Source organism: Schistocerca americana, chromosome 4 (assembly GCF_021461395.2).
Source record: "Schistocerca americana isolate TAMUIC-IGC-003095 chromosome 4, iqSchAmer2.1, whole genome shotgun sequence".
NCBI classification, from domain to species: domain Eukaryota; kingdom Metazoa; phylum Arthropoda; class Insecta; order Orthoptera; family Acrididae; genus Schistocerca; species Schistocerca americana.
The window spans coordinates 666,412,257-666,432,799 of record NC_060122.1 but is presented as its reverse complement, the minus strand read 5'-3'; the positions used below and the strand labels follow the sequence as shown (position 1 = coordinate 666,432,799).

The 20,543-nt window shown below is 41.6% G+C and overlaps 1 protein-coding gene across 1 annotated transcript in view; it reads left to right on the top strand.

Annotated features, from left to right (window-relative positions):
• The window catches only part of LOC124613863 (solute carrier family 25 member 44), a 136,258-nt gene that overhangs the window by 95,523 nt on the left and 20,192 nt on the right, over positions 1 to 20,543 (top strand). Inside the window, exon 5 of the mRNA XM_047142589.1 lies at positions 4,772 to 4,899. Coding sequence (XP_046998545.1) covers positions 4,772 to 4,899 — 128 coding nt within the window. The remainder of the gene's footprint in view (positions 1 to 4,771; positions 4,900 to 20,543) is intronic.

Here is a 20,543-nt window from a genome sequence, read left to right as displayed (position 1 = left end):
CTTCGTCCATCATTTTATCTTAATTAGGAGAGTTGCTACAGCAATTTGTAATTACGGCAATTGGGTGTTTTTCGCTGTTTTTTTATGACTTCACATTTCTGTATTTTCAGAGTGAGTCAATGTATTGTAATAAAACTGAGTATTTTTCTTAATCTATATTAAGTTGTCTGTGTGGCAAGTTTAATCAAAATCTGAGATGGGGAGTAAAATCAGTGTTGACTTGACGTGAAATGACTCTATGATGATGCCCAGAAATGAGGGACATCCTACCCCTCATTCTTCCCACCACTTGTAAAGTGGTATTCTGCTGCCCACTCAACCTACACAACACCCTGGTCTATCCTCATGCCACTCCCACTCATAACGTCTTACCTCCGGGGTCATAACTGTGTGGAAGATGCAGGTGCAAAGCCTGCCCAAATCACTCGCCCAGCTCATCGTACTCTAGTCCTCTCACAGACTTAACCTGTCACATCAGAGACAGAGCCACCTTAGAAAGCAGACATAACATATGCTGCAATTTCTGCACAGCATTTTATGAGGTGCGACCACCAACCAGAAGTTGATCAGGAGAAATTATCATGCTCAGCTGTAGCAAAAAGTAGGGTTGATCACCTAGTGGTGGAATACACAGCTGAGTGTACAACATACTCGAGTTCGAGGGCCTCCATCTGTATACTTGTGCCCAGCACCAACTTTTCTGAACTATGTGGATGGAAGTTATCCTTGTACCACATTCTTAGCTTTTGTAATCCTCATGGCATCAACCTCTCCTGGTCCATTTCACTCCAACCTGTATCCAACAGGCTTCATTTCCTCTTTCCTGTCATCTTTTCCCAGACCACGCCTCCTTGTCATTATCATCACATGCCACACAAAATGGCCATGGTGCCTGTGAATCCACTGCCTCTCTCTCCTATATTCCTTCCCTGCTGTCTGCTGCCTGCCTCAGAGCCCTTAGTTAAACCTCCCAAAGTGCTCCTGCAGCTTCCCATCTCCTTTTCCCCATACACATAAACCCCCCCAATCCCAATCGACCTGCTGGAACTGCAGTCCCAGTATTGTGTGTTCAGCTGACACAATTTAGCTGCACTGGTGTGTGTGTGTGTGTGTGTGTGTGTGTGTGTGTGTGTGTGTGTGTGTGTGTGTGTGTGTGTGTTTTTCCCATTTCTTTGTAATTATCCAGTTGTTCAGTCGCTATAGAAACGTAATTCTCTTATCTTCTAGTGCCCCAAAAATGATGAACAATGGCTCTGAAAGACGTTTAAGCATGAAACTTGACATTTTGTGATATCAGCTTCAGTAGTTTTATCAATCAATCAATTTTATGATTTGTGGTTTGATGAACACACCTTCATTCAACCTACTCTCACTGATCTTCAGAAAAACTTCTTTCAGACAATTGAAAGCTTCACTTTGATTTTCAACTGTTTTTTTGTGAAAATTCTTCATCAAGTCAAATTTAACATGAAATAATGGAAAATTTAGGATGGAATAATGACAAAATCTTGGAAAGGTTAGATTGCGACTCACTATATAGAGGAAATGAGTCACAGGCAGGCAAAACGTTTCAGCAAAACAGTCAAGGCAGGAAATTGTAACAACAACTTCCAAAAAAATTAGTGTTTTGAAATTACAAAAATTGTTAATTCTTTCGAAAACACAAGCTCATATAGTGTGTTGTATTTCCAAGGGTAGCCTTTTTTGAAATATGCAGTGCATCACTAGCAGGGGCCATTTTTTCAGTTATTAAATCTCTCTATAAAAAAGGTGAAAAGTGAATTAGAGCTGTAAGTCATTATCCGCAGTTCCATTACTAATATTTTAAATTTTTTTTTTCAGAAAGTTATGTTCTGTAGAGTAGTATTTTAACTTGTTAATAATAAAATTCTTAGTAAATCACAAATTTAACTTTTAATCATAATTATATAACAAAAAATATAACATGGTAATTTTTTGTGACCACTGGTCATTTTACTGTGTAAGTCACAAATGAACTTTGATTTCTCTTTGGAGTGGACACACAAGTACTATAATAAATTCCAGTAGACATAAAGCAGCAGAAGATATTTTTAAAAGAATTGTTGACTAGAATTTTGCAAGTGATGCCTCTGTTAAAAAGTAAAGAAAAAAAATTCACATGCAGCCTTATGTAGCTAAGACAACCCACACCAAATATATCCAAAATACCAGAATGAGATTTTCACTCTGCAGCGGAGTGTGCGCTGATATGAAACTTCCTGGCAGATTAAAACTGTGTGCCCGACCGAGACTCGAACTCGGGACCTTTGCCTTTTGCGGGCAAGTGCTCTACCATCTGAGCTACCGAAGCACGACTCACGCCTGGTACTCACAGCTTTACTTCTGCCAGTACCTCGTCTCCTACCTTCCAAACTTTACAGAAGCTCTCCTGCGAACCTTGCAGAACTAGCACTCCTGAAAGAAAGGATATGCGGAGACATGGCTTAGCCACAGCCTGGGGGATGTTTCCAGAATGAGATTTTCACTCTGCAGCGGATTGTGCGCTGATATGAAACTTCCTGGCAGATTAAAACTGTGTGCCCGACCGAGACTCGAACTCGGGACCTTTGCCTTTCGCGGGCAAGTGCTCCTTTCTTTCAGGAGTGCTAGTTCTGCAAGGTTCGCAGGAGAGTTTCTGTAAAGTTTGGAAGGTAGGAGACGAGATACTGGCAGAACTAAAGCTGTGAGTACCGGGCGTGAGTCGTGCTTCGGTAGCTCAGATGGTAGAGCACTTGCCTGCGAAAGGCAAAAGTCCCGACTTCGAGTCTTGGTCGGGCACACAGTTTTAATCTGCCAGGAAGTTTCATATCCAAAATAAATAAATACACTACTGGCCATTAAAATGGCTACACCACAAAGATGACGTGCTACAGACACGAAATTTAACCGACAGGAAGAAGATGCTGTGATATTCAAATGATCAGCTTTTCAGAGCATTTACACAAGGTTGATGCCAGTGGCAACACCTACAACATGCTGACATGAGGAAAGTTTCCAACCGATTTCTCATACACAAACAGCAGTTGACCGGTGTTGCCTGGTTAAACGTTGTTGTGATGCTCATGTAAGGAGGAGAAATGCATACCATCACATTTCCGACTTTGATAAGGGTCGAATTGTAGCCTATCGTGGTTGTGGTTTATTGTATCGCGTCATTGCTCTCCCGTTGGTCGAGATCCAATGACTGTTGGCAGAATATGGAATCGGTGGGTTCAGGAGAGTAATACGGAACGCTGTGCTGGATCCCAACGGCCTTGTATCACTAGCAGTCGAGATGACAGGCGTCTTATCCGCAAGGCTGTAACGGATCGTGCAGCCACGTCTCGATCCCTGAGTCAACAGATGGGGACGTTTGCAAGACAACAACCATCTGCACGAACAGTTCAACGACGTTTGCATCAGCATGGACTATCAGCTCAGAGACCATGGCTGCGGTTACCCGTGACGCTGCATCACAGACAGGACCGCCTGCGATGTTGTACTCAACGATGAACCTGGGTGCACGAATGGCAAAACGCCATTTTTTCGGATGAATCCAGATTCTGTTTACAGCATCATGACGGTCGCATCCGTGTTTGGCAACATCGCGGTGAACGTAAATTGGAAGCGTGTATTCGTCATCGCCATACTGGCATATCACCCAGTGTGATGGTATGGGGTGCCATTGGTTACACGTCTCGGTCAGCTCTTGTTCGCATTGATGGCACTTTGAACAGTGGACATTACATTTCAGATGCGTTACGATCCATGGCTCTACCTTTCATTCGATCTCTGCGAAACCCTACATTTCAGCAGGATAATGCATGACCACATGTTGCAGGTCCTGTACGGGCCTTTCTGGATACAGAAAATGTTCGACTGCTGTCCTAGCCAGCACATTCTCCAGATCTCTCATCAATTGAAAATGTCTGGTCAATGGTGGATGAGCAACTGGCTCATCACAATATGCCAGTCACTACTCTTGATGAACTGTGGCATCGTGTTAAAGCCGCATGGGCAGCTGTACCTGTACATGCCATCCAAGCTCTGTTTGACTCAATGCCCAGGCTCATCAAGGCTGTTATTACGGCCAGAGGTGGTTGTTCTGGGTACTGATTTCTCAGGATCTATGCACCCAAATTGTGTGAAAATGTAATCACATGTCAGTTCCAGTATAATATATTTGTCCAATGAATACCCATTTATCATCTGCATTTCTTCTTGGTGTAGAGATTTTAATGGCCAGTAGTGTATATCAAAATGCAGTTTTTGCCAAGTTATAGTGGTTTCGTCTTTGTACTGAGCCTGTGTGATCTCGGTGAAACTGATATGCAGTGACCACACTTCTTAAGTAGGCATAAGACCTTTTTTTGCTATTCAATGAGTTACACTTCCTTTCTCATAAGATACATTAGAAAAATATTGATTGAAAACATTGCCAATTAGAAAAACTGTCAAGACCATAGAATATCTCTTTATTAGAATGATCAGTTTCGGCAAGTTTTAACAGCCACCTTCAGATTATGAGCACCGTGTGGCTGGAGTTGGCAGCGTGGTAAATGGCTGCTTGTGGACACAACGGCTGCTCGCTCCAGCCAGACAGTGCTCATAATCTGAAATATGAAATATTTTGCCATCTTGACTATTTCCCCAATTGATCATCAAGAACAGATTGCTGTTACCTCCTTACTATGTTGGTTAAAATCATGTAAACATATTGCATGTCAGTGAATTAATCATTAACAGTCCAATTCTAACTGTTCTGTTTCAGATAAATTACATTCTGTGTTTCCTGCTTGGGTTTCACACTTGTTTATACAGTGTGTGTCTGGAACTCTTGGAGGCTTTACAACTACTTTGTTAACAAATCCTCTTGACATAGTTAGAGCTCGTCTCCAGGTACACCACCAAACTACAGTCTATTCATGTATTTCATGTGATAAGTAATTAGTGTGTATTATTATTATTACTACTACTAATATTATCATTATTATTACTATTATTATTGAGGCAGCAAAAGACATAGTGCTGGCATGTCTAAAAGAGTAACTATCTTATTCAATTATTACAACAGTTATATTTATCTATGATAAATGATAAAAATCAAACAATGGAAAATCCAGGTTTGAACAATGGCAATATTATGAATAGGATAGATTGCTACTCACCATATAGTGGAGATGTTGACTACTCACACATGAGCACTGTCTCTGGCAGCTGTGGCCAGAGACAGTAGTGTGTGTGTGTGTGTGTGTGTGTGTGTGTGTGTGTGTGTTCCTCAAGTGCCAGTCCTAATTACGTAGCAATGACATTTTTTTTTTTTTTTTTTTTTTTTTTTTTTTTTACTTTACATGCATCTGTGTTTAAATAATTAAAAAAAAGTATGAGACCAGAACTTTTCCAACCTCCACAAGAGATTTTCTGTTACTCACAGTTGTCATCCCTTCAGTGTGCTTTCTAGAAAAATGTAGCATTAAACAGCACATATTGAAACAGATCGTGAAACTGGTATCGCAATTAAAATTGTTCTTTTGCATCTTTGCTACCATCTCAGTGATGCAGAGTGGTTGCTCTGAACTTGGAGAAAACAATTAACTTTTTGTATGTCATAGTGAAAATGATATAATGATTAGGAAATGTGAACTAGAAATTAGAATGCAGTTCTGTAATTTATCGGTGTTTTCAGCAGGGAAGATATAGTTGAACTGAAAAACCTTTATTCTTGTAACAAACTTTCATTATAGATTAAATCCATTAATTGTACACATTAACTTAATATTTTATAAAAATTTACCCATGAGCAATGTTTTTGAGTACTTCCAATAAAAATATTGCAGATCACTTCTATTTTGCAACTCCTTTGTTGTAGCTCAGTCTTGATTTTCACTATATGATCAGTCACATTCGTTTCAATACAGAGGACATTTTTGCAGCTCTAGATCCATTCTGCTGAAAATAAGCTCACCAGATAAAAATTAGTTATCACAGTTTTAAAAGTGTAAGAGCTCAATCTGTTTTAACAGTAGAAATGAAATGAAATGAAATGATATGATCATATGGCATTTATTGGCCGGGATATCCCCTTCGGGGCTCGGCCGCCGTATTGCAAGTCTTTTTAGTTGACAATACTTCGGCGACTTGCATGTCAATGATGATGAAAATGATGGACACACAACACCCAGTCCCCTGCCGGGAATTGAAACCGGGCCCCCTTGCGTGGTAGGCGGTAATGTTACCGCTATGCTTTGGAGGCGGACTTAACAGCAGCTGTAAAATGTGGTAGTATGGGCTGTGCACTCTTGGAAATTGTAAAGTTACCGGGCAAGAAATACAGGTAGTGAAAAGCTACCTACACTTAGTACAGATACCAGCCTGCAGTAATGAGTCAGATGACATAAAAGGAAGGTAATACTTCAGGAGGGAGTTAGACAAGTTTGCAACATATTGCCTATGTTGTTCAACCCGTTCATACAACAAGAGTAAAGGAAACCAAGAGGAACTTTAGAAAAGGAGAAGACTAAAAAATCTTGTGGTTTACCAGTCACATTTTAATTCCATCTGAGATGGAAAATTAGTTCAACAGCAAGAGCAGTGTTAAGCAAACATGTTATAATACGAACAAAGTGAAAATAACACAGAGATAATGGAATGTAATTGAATTAAATCAGGCAATGATTTGCAATTAGATTAGAAAATGACAATAAATTAGTGGATGATGTTTGCTATTTGTGCATTAAAATAGCTGATGATGGCTAAAGTGGAAAATACAAAATGCAGACTTACAGTAACAAGAAAAACATTTCTGAAAAGAAAGGGAAAAAGAAAAAATTCTTAACATCAAATATAAACTTAAATGAGAGGAAGTATTTTCTGAAGGTATTTGTCTGGAGTATAGCTTTGTGTGGAAGAGAAACGTGGCCAATAAACAGTTCAGACATGAAGGAAATAGAAGTTTTTGAAATGTGCTACTACAAAAGAATGCTAGAGATTAGATACTAATGAACCCATGAACCTTTTCCAGTAGGACGGAAAAGAGCATTGCAGCAAAACTTGTCTAAATGAAGTGATAGGTTGATAAGATACATCCTGAAGTAGCCAAGAATAGTTAATTAATGGAGGAAAGTGATGGAGATAGACATTATAAAGGAAACCAGAACTTGACTACAGTCAGCAGGTTCATGTGGATGTAGTTCGCAATAGTTACAGATGAAGAGACTGGCACAGCATAGAGTAGCATGGAGATTTGCACAAACCATTCATCAGACCAGAGACGACAATACTAATTGTGATATTAATAACAACAATAAATACCTGATCAGTTTTTGTGTGAAAATTGCCAAATTTATTGATTTGATGCTGCAGATAGGAAAAATCAGTAATGGTGACCAAGTGAAAAAACACATTTAATAGAGAAGAACCCAACAGAAGGGGCAATAACTCAAAATTACAGGCCAATAACATGTTTACCTAGCATGTTAAAGTTGCTGCAGGTGTTATAGTAGACAGAATTCAGAACCTTCTGGTATAGTAACACATCATACCAGTTAGAACAAGAAGATAACAAGGTTATAAATAGTAGCATAAAAGTCCAGCTCCTGATTGACAGAATAATTCTGGAAAACTGCAAAAACCTGAAAACAAATCGATACATGACTTCGATAGACAACAAGAAGCCTTTGACTGCCACATAGTTGGATTATAAAGTGCCTGGAAACCATCAGGCTCGGCAGAAACATCAAGAAATTCACAGAAAATATGATGGAACACTGTAAATCGGAACTATATGTTGGAAAAGAAAGCTGTGGACTAGTTAGCATCAAGAAAGGCATTTTCTGAGGGAACCTGTTCTCTGCTGCTGCTCACCATTACCCTTATTCCACAGCCAACCATCTTACAGACAACAAACTTGGGCTGTCAGTGAGAAATCCTCAGAACGTATTCCCACATTGATGACTTGGAACTTTATGGAAAATATGGAACTGAATTACAATCTCTGATGAATACAGTCTGAATTTTCTGAAAGATATCAGCATGGAATTTGGGTAAGAAAAGTACAGCATACAGGCAGCAATGGAGGACAAAAGATCAGAAAATGAAGGCACTGAAATGCTAAATGGACAAACCATTAATTCCCATCTGCCAGAAATGTACAAATACATAGGCATTTTGCTGCTGGTCATCATCAAACACAGACAGGTAAAAAAATGTGGGCACCTTAGATTATACTCAGAATAAATAAATAAATAAATAAAACGAACTGAATGGCAGCAACACCACTAAGACACTCAATTTGTGAACTGGACCTAAACAGAGTTTGATAATCTGAACAGGAGAACAATAAAACTTACGATGATTTACTGCACTCTCCACCCTTGCTTTGACATCCATGGACTGTACTTGTCCATAAAAGCAAGCAGTAGAGGACTCGTGCAAGTGAGGCAGATAGAGGAAGAAGAGTAACATACATTGACAGACTGTGTGAAAGATAGCAACGAATCAGCCCAATTGAATTCAAAAACAGAAAGCTTCTCAAGGTACAGCAAACCAAGAACCAGTACTGGAAAGCTGTACTCCAATGCCTTACTGACAGCCTGTGCAATAAAGCATTGCATGGGCAATTTTTGGAAAAGATTGAAGACAAAGTAAATAAAGAAAAGACTGGTCTTGACATACCAGTGGAACCCTAAAGAAGGAAACTGAAAGACTGGTTTTTGCTGTACAGGCACATGCTGCATCTGAGCTAATGCCATCGAAGCCAGGATTGAGAAATTAGTAGGAGCCCCAGAAGTGCAGACTGTGCAAAGGTGCTGACACAACAGTTGACCACATCTTGAGCTCTTGCTAAAAGATTTCTCACATTGATTACAAGCAAAAGCACAATGATGTGACACAAACTATCGACTGGAAGTTATGCCAAAATTATGATCTGCCTTTGACGAGGAACTGGTGGGACCACAAGTCAGAAAAACTTGTTGAATACAGATGTGCAGAATTACTGTGGTATTTTAGATTTCAAACAAAATGGAATGCTGGACCACAATACACCGGGCATCATGACTGTGTACGAAACAAAAGTATGGATCTCTGACATTGCCATCACAGGTGACAGCAGATTTAATGAGAAACAGTGACATGAAAATCATACTATAGCTACTTTGGTATAAACAAGTGAAAAGGGATCCAATAGTTCTCGGCAGTCCCAAAAGATCTTAGTGGACACTTGGAAGCCATTGGAACTGGTAAAAATATGCCTCTCCTAACGACAAAATAACGCTTCACTGGGATCTGCATGAATTACCTGCCAAAACAGCAGCAATCCTAGATGCTACGGAAATGTTGGACTAGTGATAAAATATGAAATCCAGCATAGTGAATTCATTTGCTGTGTTGACAGTGACGACAACAACAATGACAATAATAATAATAATATTGTAATATCGAAATGAAACATTAGGGAAATTATTAATGTAGAGGCAAGGAAAGGAGCCAATCTTGACTCAGATTGCTTCCTGCCCTGCATAAAGGTTAGACTCCTTCCATTAAATAAGAAAGAAACTTCCTCAGAATAAAATCATAAGGATTGAACTTAACAGCAGGAACTTTCACAGGAGCTTTAAGCAGTGGATGGATGGCTATAATATGCCTAGTTCGAATTTCAAGCAAGACGATGGGAATCTAGCAGTGAACAATAAAGAAAACTGTGTGATTCTAGCCATTCAACTTGTAACTCTGATTAACTGTGAAGAACCCAGCGAAAAATAGTCTAAAATAATCCTAGAGCAAAGAAACAAAATTTCAGTTCTTCTTGTTCCTGATGAACTTGGGAACATTGTTGCAGAACTGAAGAACAACAGAGCCACCAGAGAAGACTCCAAAACAGCAGAAATGTTGAAAAGTGGAGGAGAAATCACCATTAATGCCATAAGTCAGGAGATGGAAAGGATCTAGGAAACTGGAATAATACTTAGTGAATGGAAGACTGAACTGATTCCCCTCTATGAAGAGGGTGGCAGAGCTGGAATCAACAAGTCTCACAGTATTTCTGTTTTACCTTAAGCTTTAAAGGTGCTCACCAAAGCACTGCAGGCTGGTTGAGCAAGTAGATGAGCAATTTGATGAATATCAAGGTGAATTATGGGAGGGAGGTCATTTATTCAGCATGTTAGGTGGCTGAAAAAGTATTAGAAAATTACATCTCTCAGGATCTGGTAATTGTCTCCATCAACTTCAAGAAAGCATATGATACGTCAGTCTGAAAGTATTGTTTGAGATCTTGATAGAATGAAGTGGATCTTAAAAAAGTTGCAAATTATCAAGCAAACGATGCCACAACCGCATTCAAAAGTACGAGGGCAGTTCAATAAGTAATGCAACACATTTTTTTTCTTGGCCAATTTTGGTTGAAAAAACCGGAAATTTCTTGTGGAATATTTTCAAACATTCCCGCTTCGTCTCGTATAGTTTCATTGACTTCCGACAGGTGGCAGCGCTGTACGGAGCTGTTAAAATGGCGTCTGTAACGGATGTGCGTTGCAAACAACGGGCAGTGATCGAGTTTCTTTTGGCGGAAAACCAGGGCATCTCAGATATTCATAGGCGCTTGCAGAATGTCTACGGTGATCTGGCAGTGGACAAAAGCACGGTGAGTCGTTGGGCAAAGCGTGTGTCATCATCGCCGCAAGGTCAAGCAAGACTGTCTGATCTCCCGCGTGCGGGCCGGCCGTGCACAGCTGTGACTCCTGCAATGGCGGAGCGTGCGAACACACTCGTTCGAGATGATCGACGGATCACCATCAAACAACTCAGTGCTCAACTTGACATCTCTGTTGGTAGTGCTGTCACAATTGTTCACCAGTTGGGATATTCAAAGGTTTGTTCCCGCTGGGTCCCTCGTTGTCTAACCGAACACCATAAAGAGCAAAGGAGAACCATCTGTGCGGAATTGCTTGCTCGTCATGTGGCTGAGGGTGACAATTTCTTGTCAAAGATTGTTACAGGCGATGAAACATGGGTTCATCACTTCGAACCTGAAACAAAACGGCAATCAATGGAGTGGCGCCACACCCACTCCCCTACCAAGAAAAAGTTTAAAGCCATACCCTCAGCCGGTAAAGTCATGGTTACAGTCTTCTGGGACGCTGAAGGGGTTATTCTGTTCGATGTCCTTCCCCATGGTCAAACGAATAACTCTGATGTGCATTGTGCTACTCTTCAGAAATTGAAGAAACGACTTCAGCGTGTTCGTAGGCACAAAAATCTGAACGAACTTATCCTTTTTCATGACAACACAAGACCTCACACAAGTCTTCGCACCCGAGAGCACCTCACAAAACTTCAGTGGACTGTTCTTCCTCATGCACCCTACAGCCCCGATCTCGCACCGTCGGATTTCCATATGTTTGGCCCAATGAAGGACGCAATCCGTGGGAGGCACTACGCGGATGATGAAGAAGTTATTGATGCAGTACGATGTTGGCTCCGACATCGACCAGTGGAATGGTAACGTGCAGGCATACAGGCCCTCATTTCAAGGTGGTGTAAGGCCGTAGCATTGAATGGAGATTACGTTGAAAAATAGTGTTGTGTAGCTAAAAGATTGGGGGATAACTTGGTGTATTTCAATGCTGAATAATACAACCCCTGTTTCAGAAAAAAAATGTGTTGCATTACTTATTGAACTGCCCTCGTAAAATTCATGGAGAACTTCTTGGAGAGTTTTTAATTAAAACTGGAGTCTGCACAGGGTGATGGACTATCCCCCTTTCTCTTTAAATACATGTTAGAGAAGGCTGTCTGAGATTTTGAAAAGCAATTTGCCAGGAAAGGGCTACTGAACACAGTTCACAGTGAAGGAGGAAAGAATCGTGTTAGTTCATTTCCTTGCCTTCACCAGTGACACTGCAATCCCATCAAGAAACTTTGAGACGGCTATGGAACAAATAAACGTGCTGAAGGAATAGGCAGGAAAAGCTGGTCACCAGATTTTCTTTGCGAAAACAAAGTATGTAACCAATATACAAACAGCATCTCGTAACCTAACAACAGAGTACAGTAAAACAGAAAATGGAGAGTTTCAGATACCTTGGTGGCATAATGCAGATGAAAACTAGCAAAAAAGAAGGTAGCAACAGCAGGCAAGAGAAGATGGCTACTGCTTTTTATGAGATTCTTGTCATATACAAGCAAAAGGCAATCTCGAGAGAAGTTAACTCGGGCTTGTAGTAACGAAATAATACAATAAATCGGACCAAATCAAATAAGTATAGATTTGTGCACAACCTCTGAACAATAACAGAAATAGTCTCTCGGGACTCCACAAGATGTAGAGCAACTGATGCACATGATACAAACTAGAATAACTTAGAGAGGGTCAGCCAGGGCTGCTTCAAGCATATATATGTGCATGTTGCTGGCAGATGGCCCAACGGAGACTGTGCTGTGCACATGCCTACCACACGCAGCCTCCAACGTCTTGACCACACTAATATAGTTGGCGGCCAATTCAAACGCACACTCGTGGTGGCACCACACTCAGCGCACTCACACTCACATGCACTAGTAGCAGGATACAGCACAACTCTCCCATGTGTGAAGTGGATGGCCAGGCGACAGAGAAGACACCGGCAACCCAATGAGACATCCATTAGATCTGGAGTGGTAGTAGCCTCTGCCAGTAGAGGAGTGAGACAATGGGCTGGGCAGGCATGAGAGCATAGGACGAGAAAACTTGGGGACATGAGCACATCTGACAGCACTAAAGAGAAGGGTGTTATCGCCATCTCTGCGCTGTAATCAGCAGTAGGTCTCAAAATGGAGGAGCAAGGCTGGACCCACCGGTGGTGATGGCTGCAGTGATGATGGTGAGGGGCCAGTGGAGGTGGCTGGGGGGCCAGTGGGGGTGGCCTGATCAGAATAGCAGGTTGCAGCAGCAAACCTGAGGCCAGAGATGGACTAGCGCCTGGGGCCAGAAAACTGGAACTCCAGGGTACCGCACATGGAGGAGGCAGCCAATGGGACCAGGTCACCCTCACAGCATGCAATGATGGGCTCGAGGCGGCAGGATGGGTTGCGGTGATTGGGGCGGCACCCACAAAACTGCTAGCTTCTGATGTCGAGCGAGATGCAACTGGCGTGCCACCAGCCCAGTGGCTATATGGACGTCACTAAGATGGTGCCCCTGCTGGCAGACAAGAGGGGCCAGTATTCACTTGGGCTTGTGACTTAAGTCCTCGTGCCCACACTGGCAATCATGGTGCGAAGCAGCTGGTTGAACTCGACCATGGCAGGTGCGGTGCTGGCTGCAGAAGGTGTAGGAGCATGCATTGCTGCTGACCACGTAGCAACTCAGCTGCGCTCCGCTCCCCCAAAGGAATGAAGCCGTAGGTGTACATAAAATGGAGAAGGACATCATCTGGTGAAGAATCCACGGCACACATTTTTGTTTGGTACTTGAACGTACACACTAGTCATTCTGACTTGCGATTTGATTGAGGGTGGAATGGCGTAGCCATAACATGGTAGATGCCGTTACGGGAACAAAACAATTGAAAGGTGTGATTTCTCACTGAGTCCCATTACAGGAAATTGAAGTTCAAGGCAACCCTTCAGTAGAAAAGATCCTTAAAAGCGTATGAATTGTGACTTCAGCCAACGTTGATGCACACAAGTGAATGTAAGAGAACTGCGAAAATACAAACACAACCGAGTGCCAGCAGGAATACAAGAAGGGATCCGCAAAGTTGATGTCAATGCACTCCCACGGCTGACGGAGAACTGGCCAGGGGGGACAGGAGTGCCCTGGAAGCTATGTGTTGGTAGGTACACTGGTCACAAACTGTGACAAAATGGGCAATTTTGCCATCAATCTGCGGCCTAAAAATATGATTCCTAGTTAACAGTTCAGTGCGTGAAAATCCGCAGTGACCCTGATGGAGAGGCATAGTACCTCACGCTTTAATGCAGCAGTAGTGACTACTCTGGGAGAGAGGGCTTGCATGGATAACAACAAAACACTGTCAAAAACAAAGAGGCGATGTTGTTGTGTTCTTCAGTCATCAGACTGGTTTGATGCAGCTCTCCATGCTGCTCTATCCTGTGCAAGCTTCTTCATCTCCCAGTACCTACTGAAGCCTACATCCTTCTGAATCTGCTTAGTGTATTCATCTCTTGGTCTCCCTCTATGATTTTTACCCTCCACGCTGCCCTCCAGTACCAAATTGGTGATCCCTTGATGCCTCAGAACATGTCCTACCAACCGATCCCTTCTTCTGGTCAAGTTGTGCCACAAACTTCTCTTCTCCCCAATCCTATTCAATACTTCCTCATTAGTTATGTGATCTACCCATCTAATCTTCAGCATTCTTCTGTAGCACCACATTTCGAAAGCTTCTATTCTCTTCTTGTCTAAACTATTTATCGTCCATGTTTCACTTCCATACATGGCTACACTCCATACAAATACTTTCAGAAATGACTTCCTGACACTTAAATCTATACTCGATGTTAACAAATTTCTCTTCTTCAGAAACGCTTTCCTTGCCATTGCCAGTCTACATTTTATATCATCTCTACTTTGACCATCATCAGTTATTTTGCTCCCCAAATAGCAAAACTCCTTTACTACTCTAAGTGCCTCATTTCCTAATCTAATTCCCTCAGCATCACCCGATTTAATTCGACTACATTCCATTATCCTCATTTTGCTTTTGTTGATGTTGATTTATACCCTCCTTTCAAGACACTGTCCATTCTGTTCAACTGCTCTTCCAAGTCCTTTGCTGTCTCTGACAGAATTACAATGTCATCGGCAAACCTCAAAGTTTTTATTTCTTCTCCATGGATTTTAATACCTACTCCGAACTTTTCTTTTGTTTCCATTACTCCTTGCTCAATATGCAGATTAATAGCATCGGGGATAGGCTACAACCCTGTCTCACTCCCTTCCCAAGCACTGCTTCCCTTTGATGTCCCTCGACTCTTATAACTGCCATCTGCTTTCTGTATAAATTGTAAATAGCCTTTTGCTCCCTGTATTTCACCCCTGCCACCTTCTGAATTTGAAAGAGAGTATTCCAGTCAACATTGACAAAAGCTTTCTCTAAGTCTACAAATGCTAGAAACGTAGGTTTGCCTTTCCTTAATCTATTTTCTAAGATAAGTCGTAGGGTCAGTGTTGCCTCACGTGTTACAACATTTCTACGGAATCCAAACTGATCTTCCCCGAGGTCAGCTTCTACCAGATTTTCCATTCGTCTGTAAAGAATTCGCATTAGTATTTTGCAGCTGTGACTTATTAAACTGATAGTTCGGTAATTTTCACATCTGTCAACACCTGCTTTCTTTGGGATTGGAATTATTATATTCTTCTTGAAGTCTGAGGGAATTTCGCCTGTCTCATACATCTTGCTCACCAGATGGTAGAGTTTTGTTAGGCCTGGCTCTCCCAAGGCTGTCAGTAGTTCTAATGGAATGTTGTCTACTCCTGGGGCCTTGTTTCGACTCAGGTCTTTCAGTGCTCTGTCAAACTCTTCACGCAGTATCGTATCTCCCATTTCATCTTCATCTACCTCCTCTTCCAATTCCATAATATAGTCCTCAAGAACATCGCCCCTGTACAGCCCCTCTATATACTCCTTCCACCTTTCTGCTTTCCCTTCTTTGCTTAGAACTGGGGATATTCATACTAGTGGTTCTCTTTTCTCCAAAGCTCTCTTTTTTCCTGTAGGTAGTACCTATCTTACCCCTCATGAGATAAGCCTCTACATCCTTACATTTGTCCTCTAGCCATCCCTGCTTAGCCATTTTGTACTTCCTGTCAATCTCATTTTTGAGACGTTTGTATTCCTTTTTGCCTGCTTCACTTACTGCATTTTTGTACTTTCTCCTTTCATCAATTAAATTCAGTATCTCTTCTGTTGCCCAAGGATTTCTACTAGCCCCCATTCCTGTCAATTGTTCCCTTATGCTCTCCATGAAACTCTGTACAACCTCTGGTTCTTTCAGTTTATCCAGGTCCCATCTCCTTAAATTCCCACCTTTTTGCAGTTTCTTCAGTTTTAATCTAAAGTTCATAACCAATAGATTGTGGTCAGAGTCCACATCTGCCCCTGGAAATGTGTTACAATTTAAAATCTGATTCCTAAATCTCTGTCTTACCATTATATAATCTATCTGAAACCTTTTAGTATCTCCAGGGCGATACCATAATGAAAATAGTTGCGCAGGGGTCCAAAGCCTGACCCAGCAGTTTATCTGGCCAGTCCCATTGAACAAACTGAAACACCGGGCAGAAAACCGAGTCGGCAGCAACAGCAACTGCTATGCACAAGCTCATAATTGGGAAACCCTCAACTGTAACCTGCATTTCAGTATCAAGATGGAAGCAAAGCAATTCTTCACGATCCAAAGTCAGGATCAGGACCCACAGGAAGGCAGAACAGGGTGTCTTTGTTTCCATGTTTAGATGTGGTCAAAAATGGATTTTGTAATAGTTGCGAGACAAGAACAATGCCCAGTGTTGTAGTCGGTCTGCTGCCTTGTCAGGCAAGGAAGTGTGAGGGTTAAACAAGGAGACCAATTGCTTATGGTCAGTAGTAAGGTGAAAGTTTGAGCCATAAAAAGAAACATGAAATTTCTGGAGATGTAGACTATGGCAAGAGCCTCTTTTTCCACCCGAGAGTAATGCTGCTGGGCTGGAGTGAGATATTTAGAGGCGAAAGGAACAAGTAGTTCAGAGCCATCAGCATATCCGGGCGCTTGGACTGTACCGAGGCTGTACTGTGAGGCATCAGTTGCCAAAACACATTCGCAGTCCAGACTCCAGCAGAAAAGGCACATTCTTGCTAAACAGGGCATGCAGTGGACGAACCATTATGGCTCCCCCCAGCAGGAATTTATGGTAGTGGGCTATCTTCGCTAGGGGGGGTCTGAAGCTCTTTTTGTGGACGAGGGGCAAGGCATAGGTGTAACAGCAGAGATGTGATCTAGCAGAGGACAAATCCCATCCCATGAGACCTCGAACCCCAAATAAACAATAGATGGTCACAACATCTGAGATTTCGTGAGGACTGAGAGACAGAAGACGAAGTGTGCAAGTTTTTCAAGTGAGCAGTGATGGAGGAGTCCATGACAATATCATCCAGACAATTAATGCAAACCTGGACAGTCAGTTGCTCTAAAAAATCATTTGAAGATAGCAGGAGCATTAGCCACACTAAATGGAAGGTGCAAATATTGATAGAGACCAAAATGATTACTCAAATCCAGAACTGGCCAAGACTCTTAGTCTGCAGGAACCTGCAGGTAGGTTTCAGACAAATCAGTTTTAGAAAAGTACTACTCATCCGATATTTTTGCCAACTGTTCTTCCTGGCATGGGAGAGGATACATATCCACTATCGACTGCGTGTTGATTAGTACTGATGTGTCTGCAGAGGCGAAATTTCCAAATGGCTTCTGAACTGCAACCAGTGGAGATGACCATTTGCTAGCCATAACAGATTGCACCACCCATAGAGATTGAAGTATGTCCAATTCTGCTTTCATCTGACCTTTCAGGGCTACAGGAATAGGACTCACATGATAAAAACAAGGCATAGCCTAGGATTTCAAAGAAATATGAGCATAAAAATTCGTAGCTCACCCTATACCTTCCAAATTCAAATCCAAAATCTCCTCACACAGTGTTTCCAAATTACAAATATGGTACCTGATCGGACACAAGGTGAACTGCTTTGGTGATAGCAAATTGAAATACCTGAAATGCATCCATCCCAAACAAGTTTGCAACATGAGTATCGGCAAACACCAAACATGTAATTGAATGAACCACTGACTTAAATTGTTCCAACAGCGCAATGTTCTGTTTGTTGTAATTGACCAGCTTCCAAATGACCGGTTGCAATGGCAGCGAGCCTAAACTCACATAGGTTGGAGAATTCAATAATGTCACTGCAGCACCTGTGTTGACTTGTAGCCAGAGTGATTGGTGGAGGAGTCACAAGCATTGGAGATACAGTTGATGTCCATGTGCATTACGTGGGGCCAACATTTGCCGCTGTCGGTCATGAAAATGAAAGGCACCGTAACGGCTGTACGATATGTGAATGCCATCCTCCGATCAATAGTGCAACCATATCGGCAGCATGTTGGCGAGGTTTTCGCCTCCGCCATGCACATCTTGTGAATGATTTCTGTCAGGATAACGACACTGCTTGAATAGAGTGGCCCGCATGTTCTCTCCACACCCTGTTGAACATGCCTGGGATAGATTGTAAAGGGCTGTTTATAAACGACATGACCCACCAATCACTCTGAGGGATCTACGCCGAATCACCATTGAGGAGTGGGAAGTGGGACAATCTGGATCAACAGTGACTTGATGAACTAGTGGATAGTATACCACAACGAATACAGGCTTGCACAAATGCAAGAGGACGTGCCACTGGGTATTAGAGGTACCGGTGTGCACAGCAATCTGGACCACCATCTCTGAAGGTCTCGCATGGTGGTACAACATGCATTGTGTGGTTTTCATGAGCAATAAAAAGGCCGGAAATGATATTTATGTTTCTCTCTATTCCAATTTTCTGTACAGGTTCTGGAATTCTCGGAGCCGAGGTGATTGAAAACTTTTCTTGATGTGTGTATTTCCCTACCTCTCTATCAAAGTCAGTCTCTTTAAGCATAACTGTTGTAGGGTTAGGAATGGATTTAATTTCATATGGACCACAATAAAGATAAAATAATTTCTTAAAATGCTTGTCACTCCTTCTTTTCCTATGTCCAGTCTAAAACTTGATCACCAGCTTTAGAATTAGAATTTTTAATGCCCTTATTTAACCGATCAGATATTCCCTCAACAATTTTATATATGTTCTTGTTTATGATTTCTGAAATCCTCCTTTCCTCATTGGGAGGGTATTCAGTTCTGTACAGTAATCTATCCCCTATAATTTTGCCTTCTATAATCTCTCAGGGTGCCACTCCCGTACTACCAAAGGGTAGCTCATTCAATATCCTCTCAAATTTGAATAAGAACATCGGCCATCTGGTATGCTTTTTACCACATTGTCCTAACCAGCTGACCTAGTTCTTTCATTACTCTCACCACCAGATTCACTTGCAGGTGGAACTTTGCAACTAGTAAGTGCTGTACACTTTGTGCTTTCAAAAACTCTTTAGAATCTTGTGCAACAAATTGAACACCAGTATCGGAAATTAATCTTTTGAGTTTCCCCACCTTAGGGAAATACTCCTTGTCCAATATCCTTATTGTAACTTGCCATCTTAATTGGGTACAATTTTACAAATTTAGAACACACTTCCAAAATCCCCACTGCGTATACCATATACTATACCACCAGTTCGTCAGGACAAAGGCCAATAGTACCTATAGCTGATAAATCCTACATATGCAAGGCTTTTATAAGGTATGACTACTGCTACACACAACTCTACTAAGACCAGGATACCCTAGTACCTGGGAATTACACAGTTCCTTTTTGAAGCTTTGCATTCAGCTTGGCATTTATCACTCAACAACCACTGGGATTTTAGTTTCAGGGGGACATTTAAATTAACACAATTCATTATTTGACATATATTATACACCCAGTAGAATTCCACACGACCAAGGAAAGACCTAAACTGTTTGTTTCTGGGTGGAGGACAACCTTTTATAGCCTCTAATTTTTTTCTTGATCAGGTCCAACACCCTGTTGGCTTACAAGTTGCCCCAAGAATTTGATCTCACTACATCCAAAATGAGCCTTGGCAAACTTAACAGCTACTCCTCTCTTAGTTAATCTTCATAAAACTTCATCTATCAATGTAATATGTTCTTCCCAAGTTTTGGGAACCATTGGCACATTGTCCACATATATATGAAAACCTTATTTAATAGATTGTGTCCTAGATCTAGGCTTGGGTAAATTCAGCCACAGAAATGTTCAAGCCAAATGGCAGTACTTTGAATTAGTAAGACCTACCACTAAGCAGAAGAGCAGTATAATTTAGATTCTTCTGTGAGGGGAATCTGCCAATAACCTATAATTAAATCAGTTGAACTTAAGAATGTCACACTACAGAACTGAACTAACATTTCTTCCATAGCAAGTGGCCTCTCTCTCAATTTCCATTATTTTATTCACTGTTCTAGCATCCAAGACCAATTGAATATCGCCTTTAGATATGTTAACAGCATCAGTTGGGTGGTTATATGGGTTACTAGTTTTTCCTATTATACCCCAGCTGACCATCCTGTTTCTTTCACTTCTAACCGCTTCATGTATACTTTAGGCCAGGGGTGGGCAATTGTTTGGCTCGGGGGCCACATTATAGACACAGAGGTTTGCGGAGGGCTGCACCTTATAAACCTTTCACTTCTAATGCTGTATATATACTGGCGGCATATCTGTGTGTGTGTGTGTGTGTGTGTGTGTGTGTGTGTGTGTAGTATTCCCAAAATTTTTATGAAAATGCAAGGTTTTTTTTTAATTTCTAATCACATATCACACACAGAGTTGCAATTTCGGGTGTAGCAG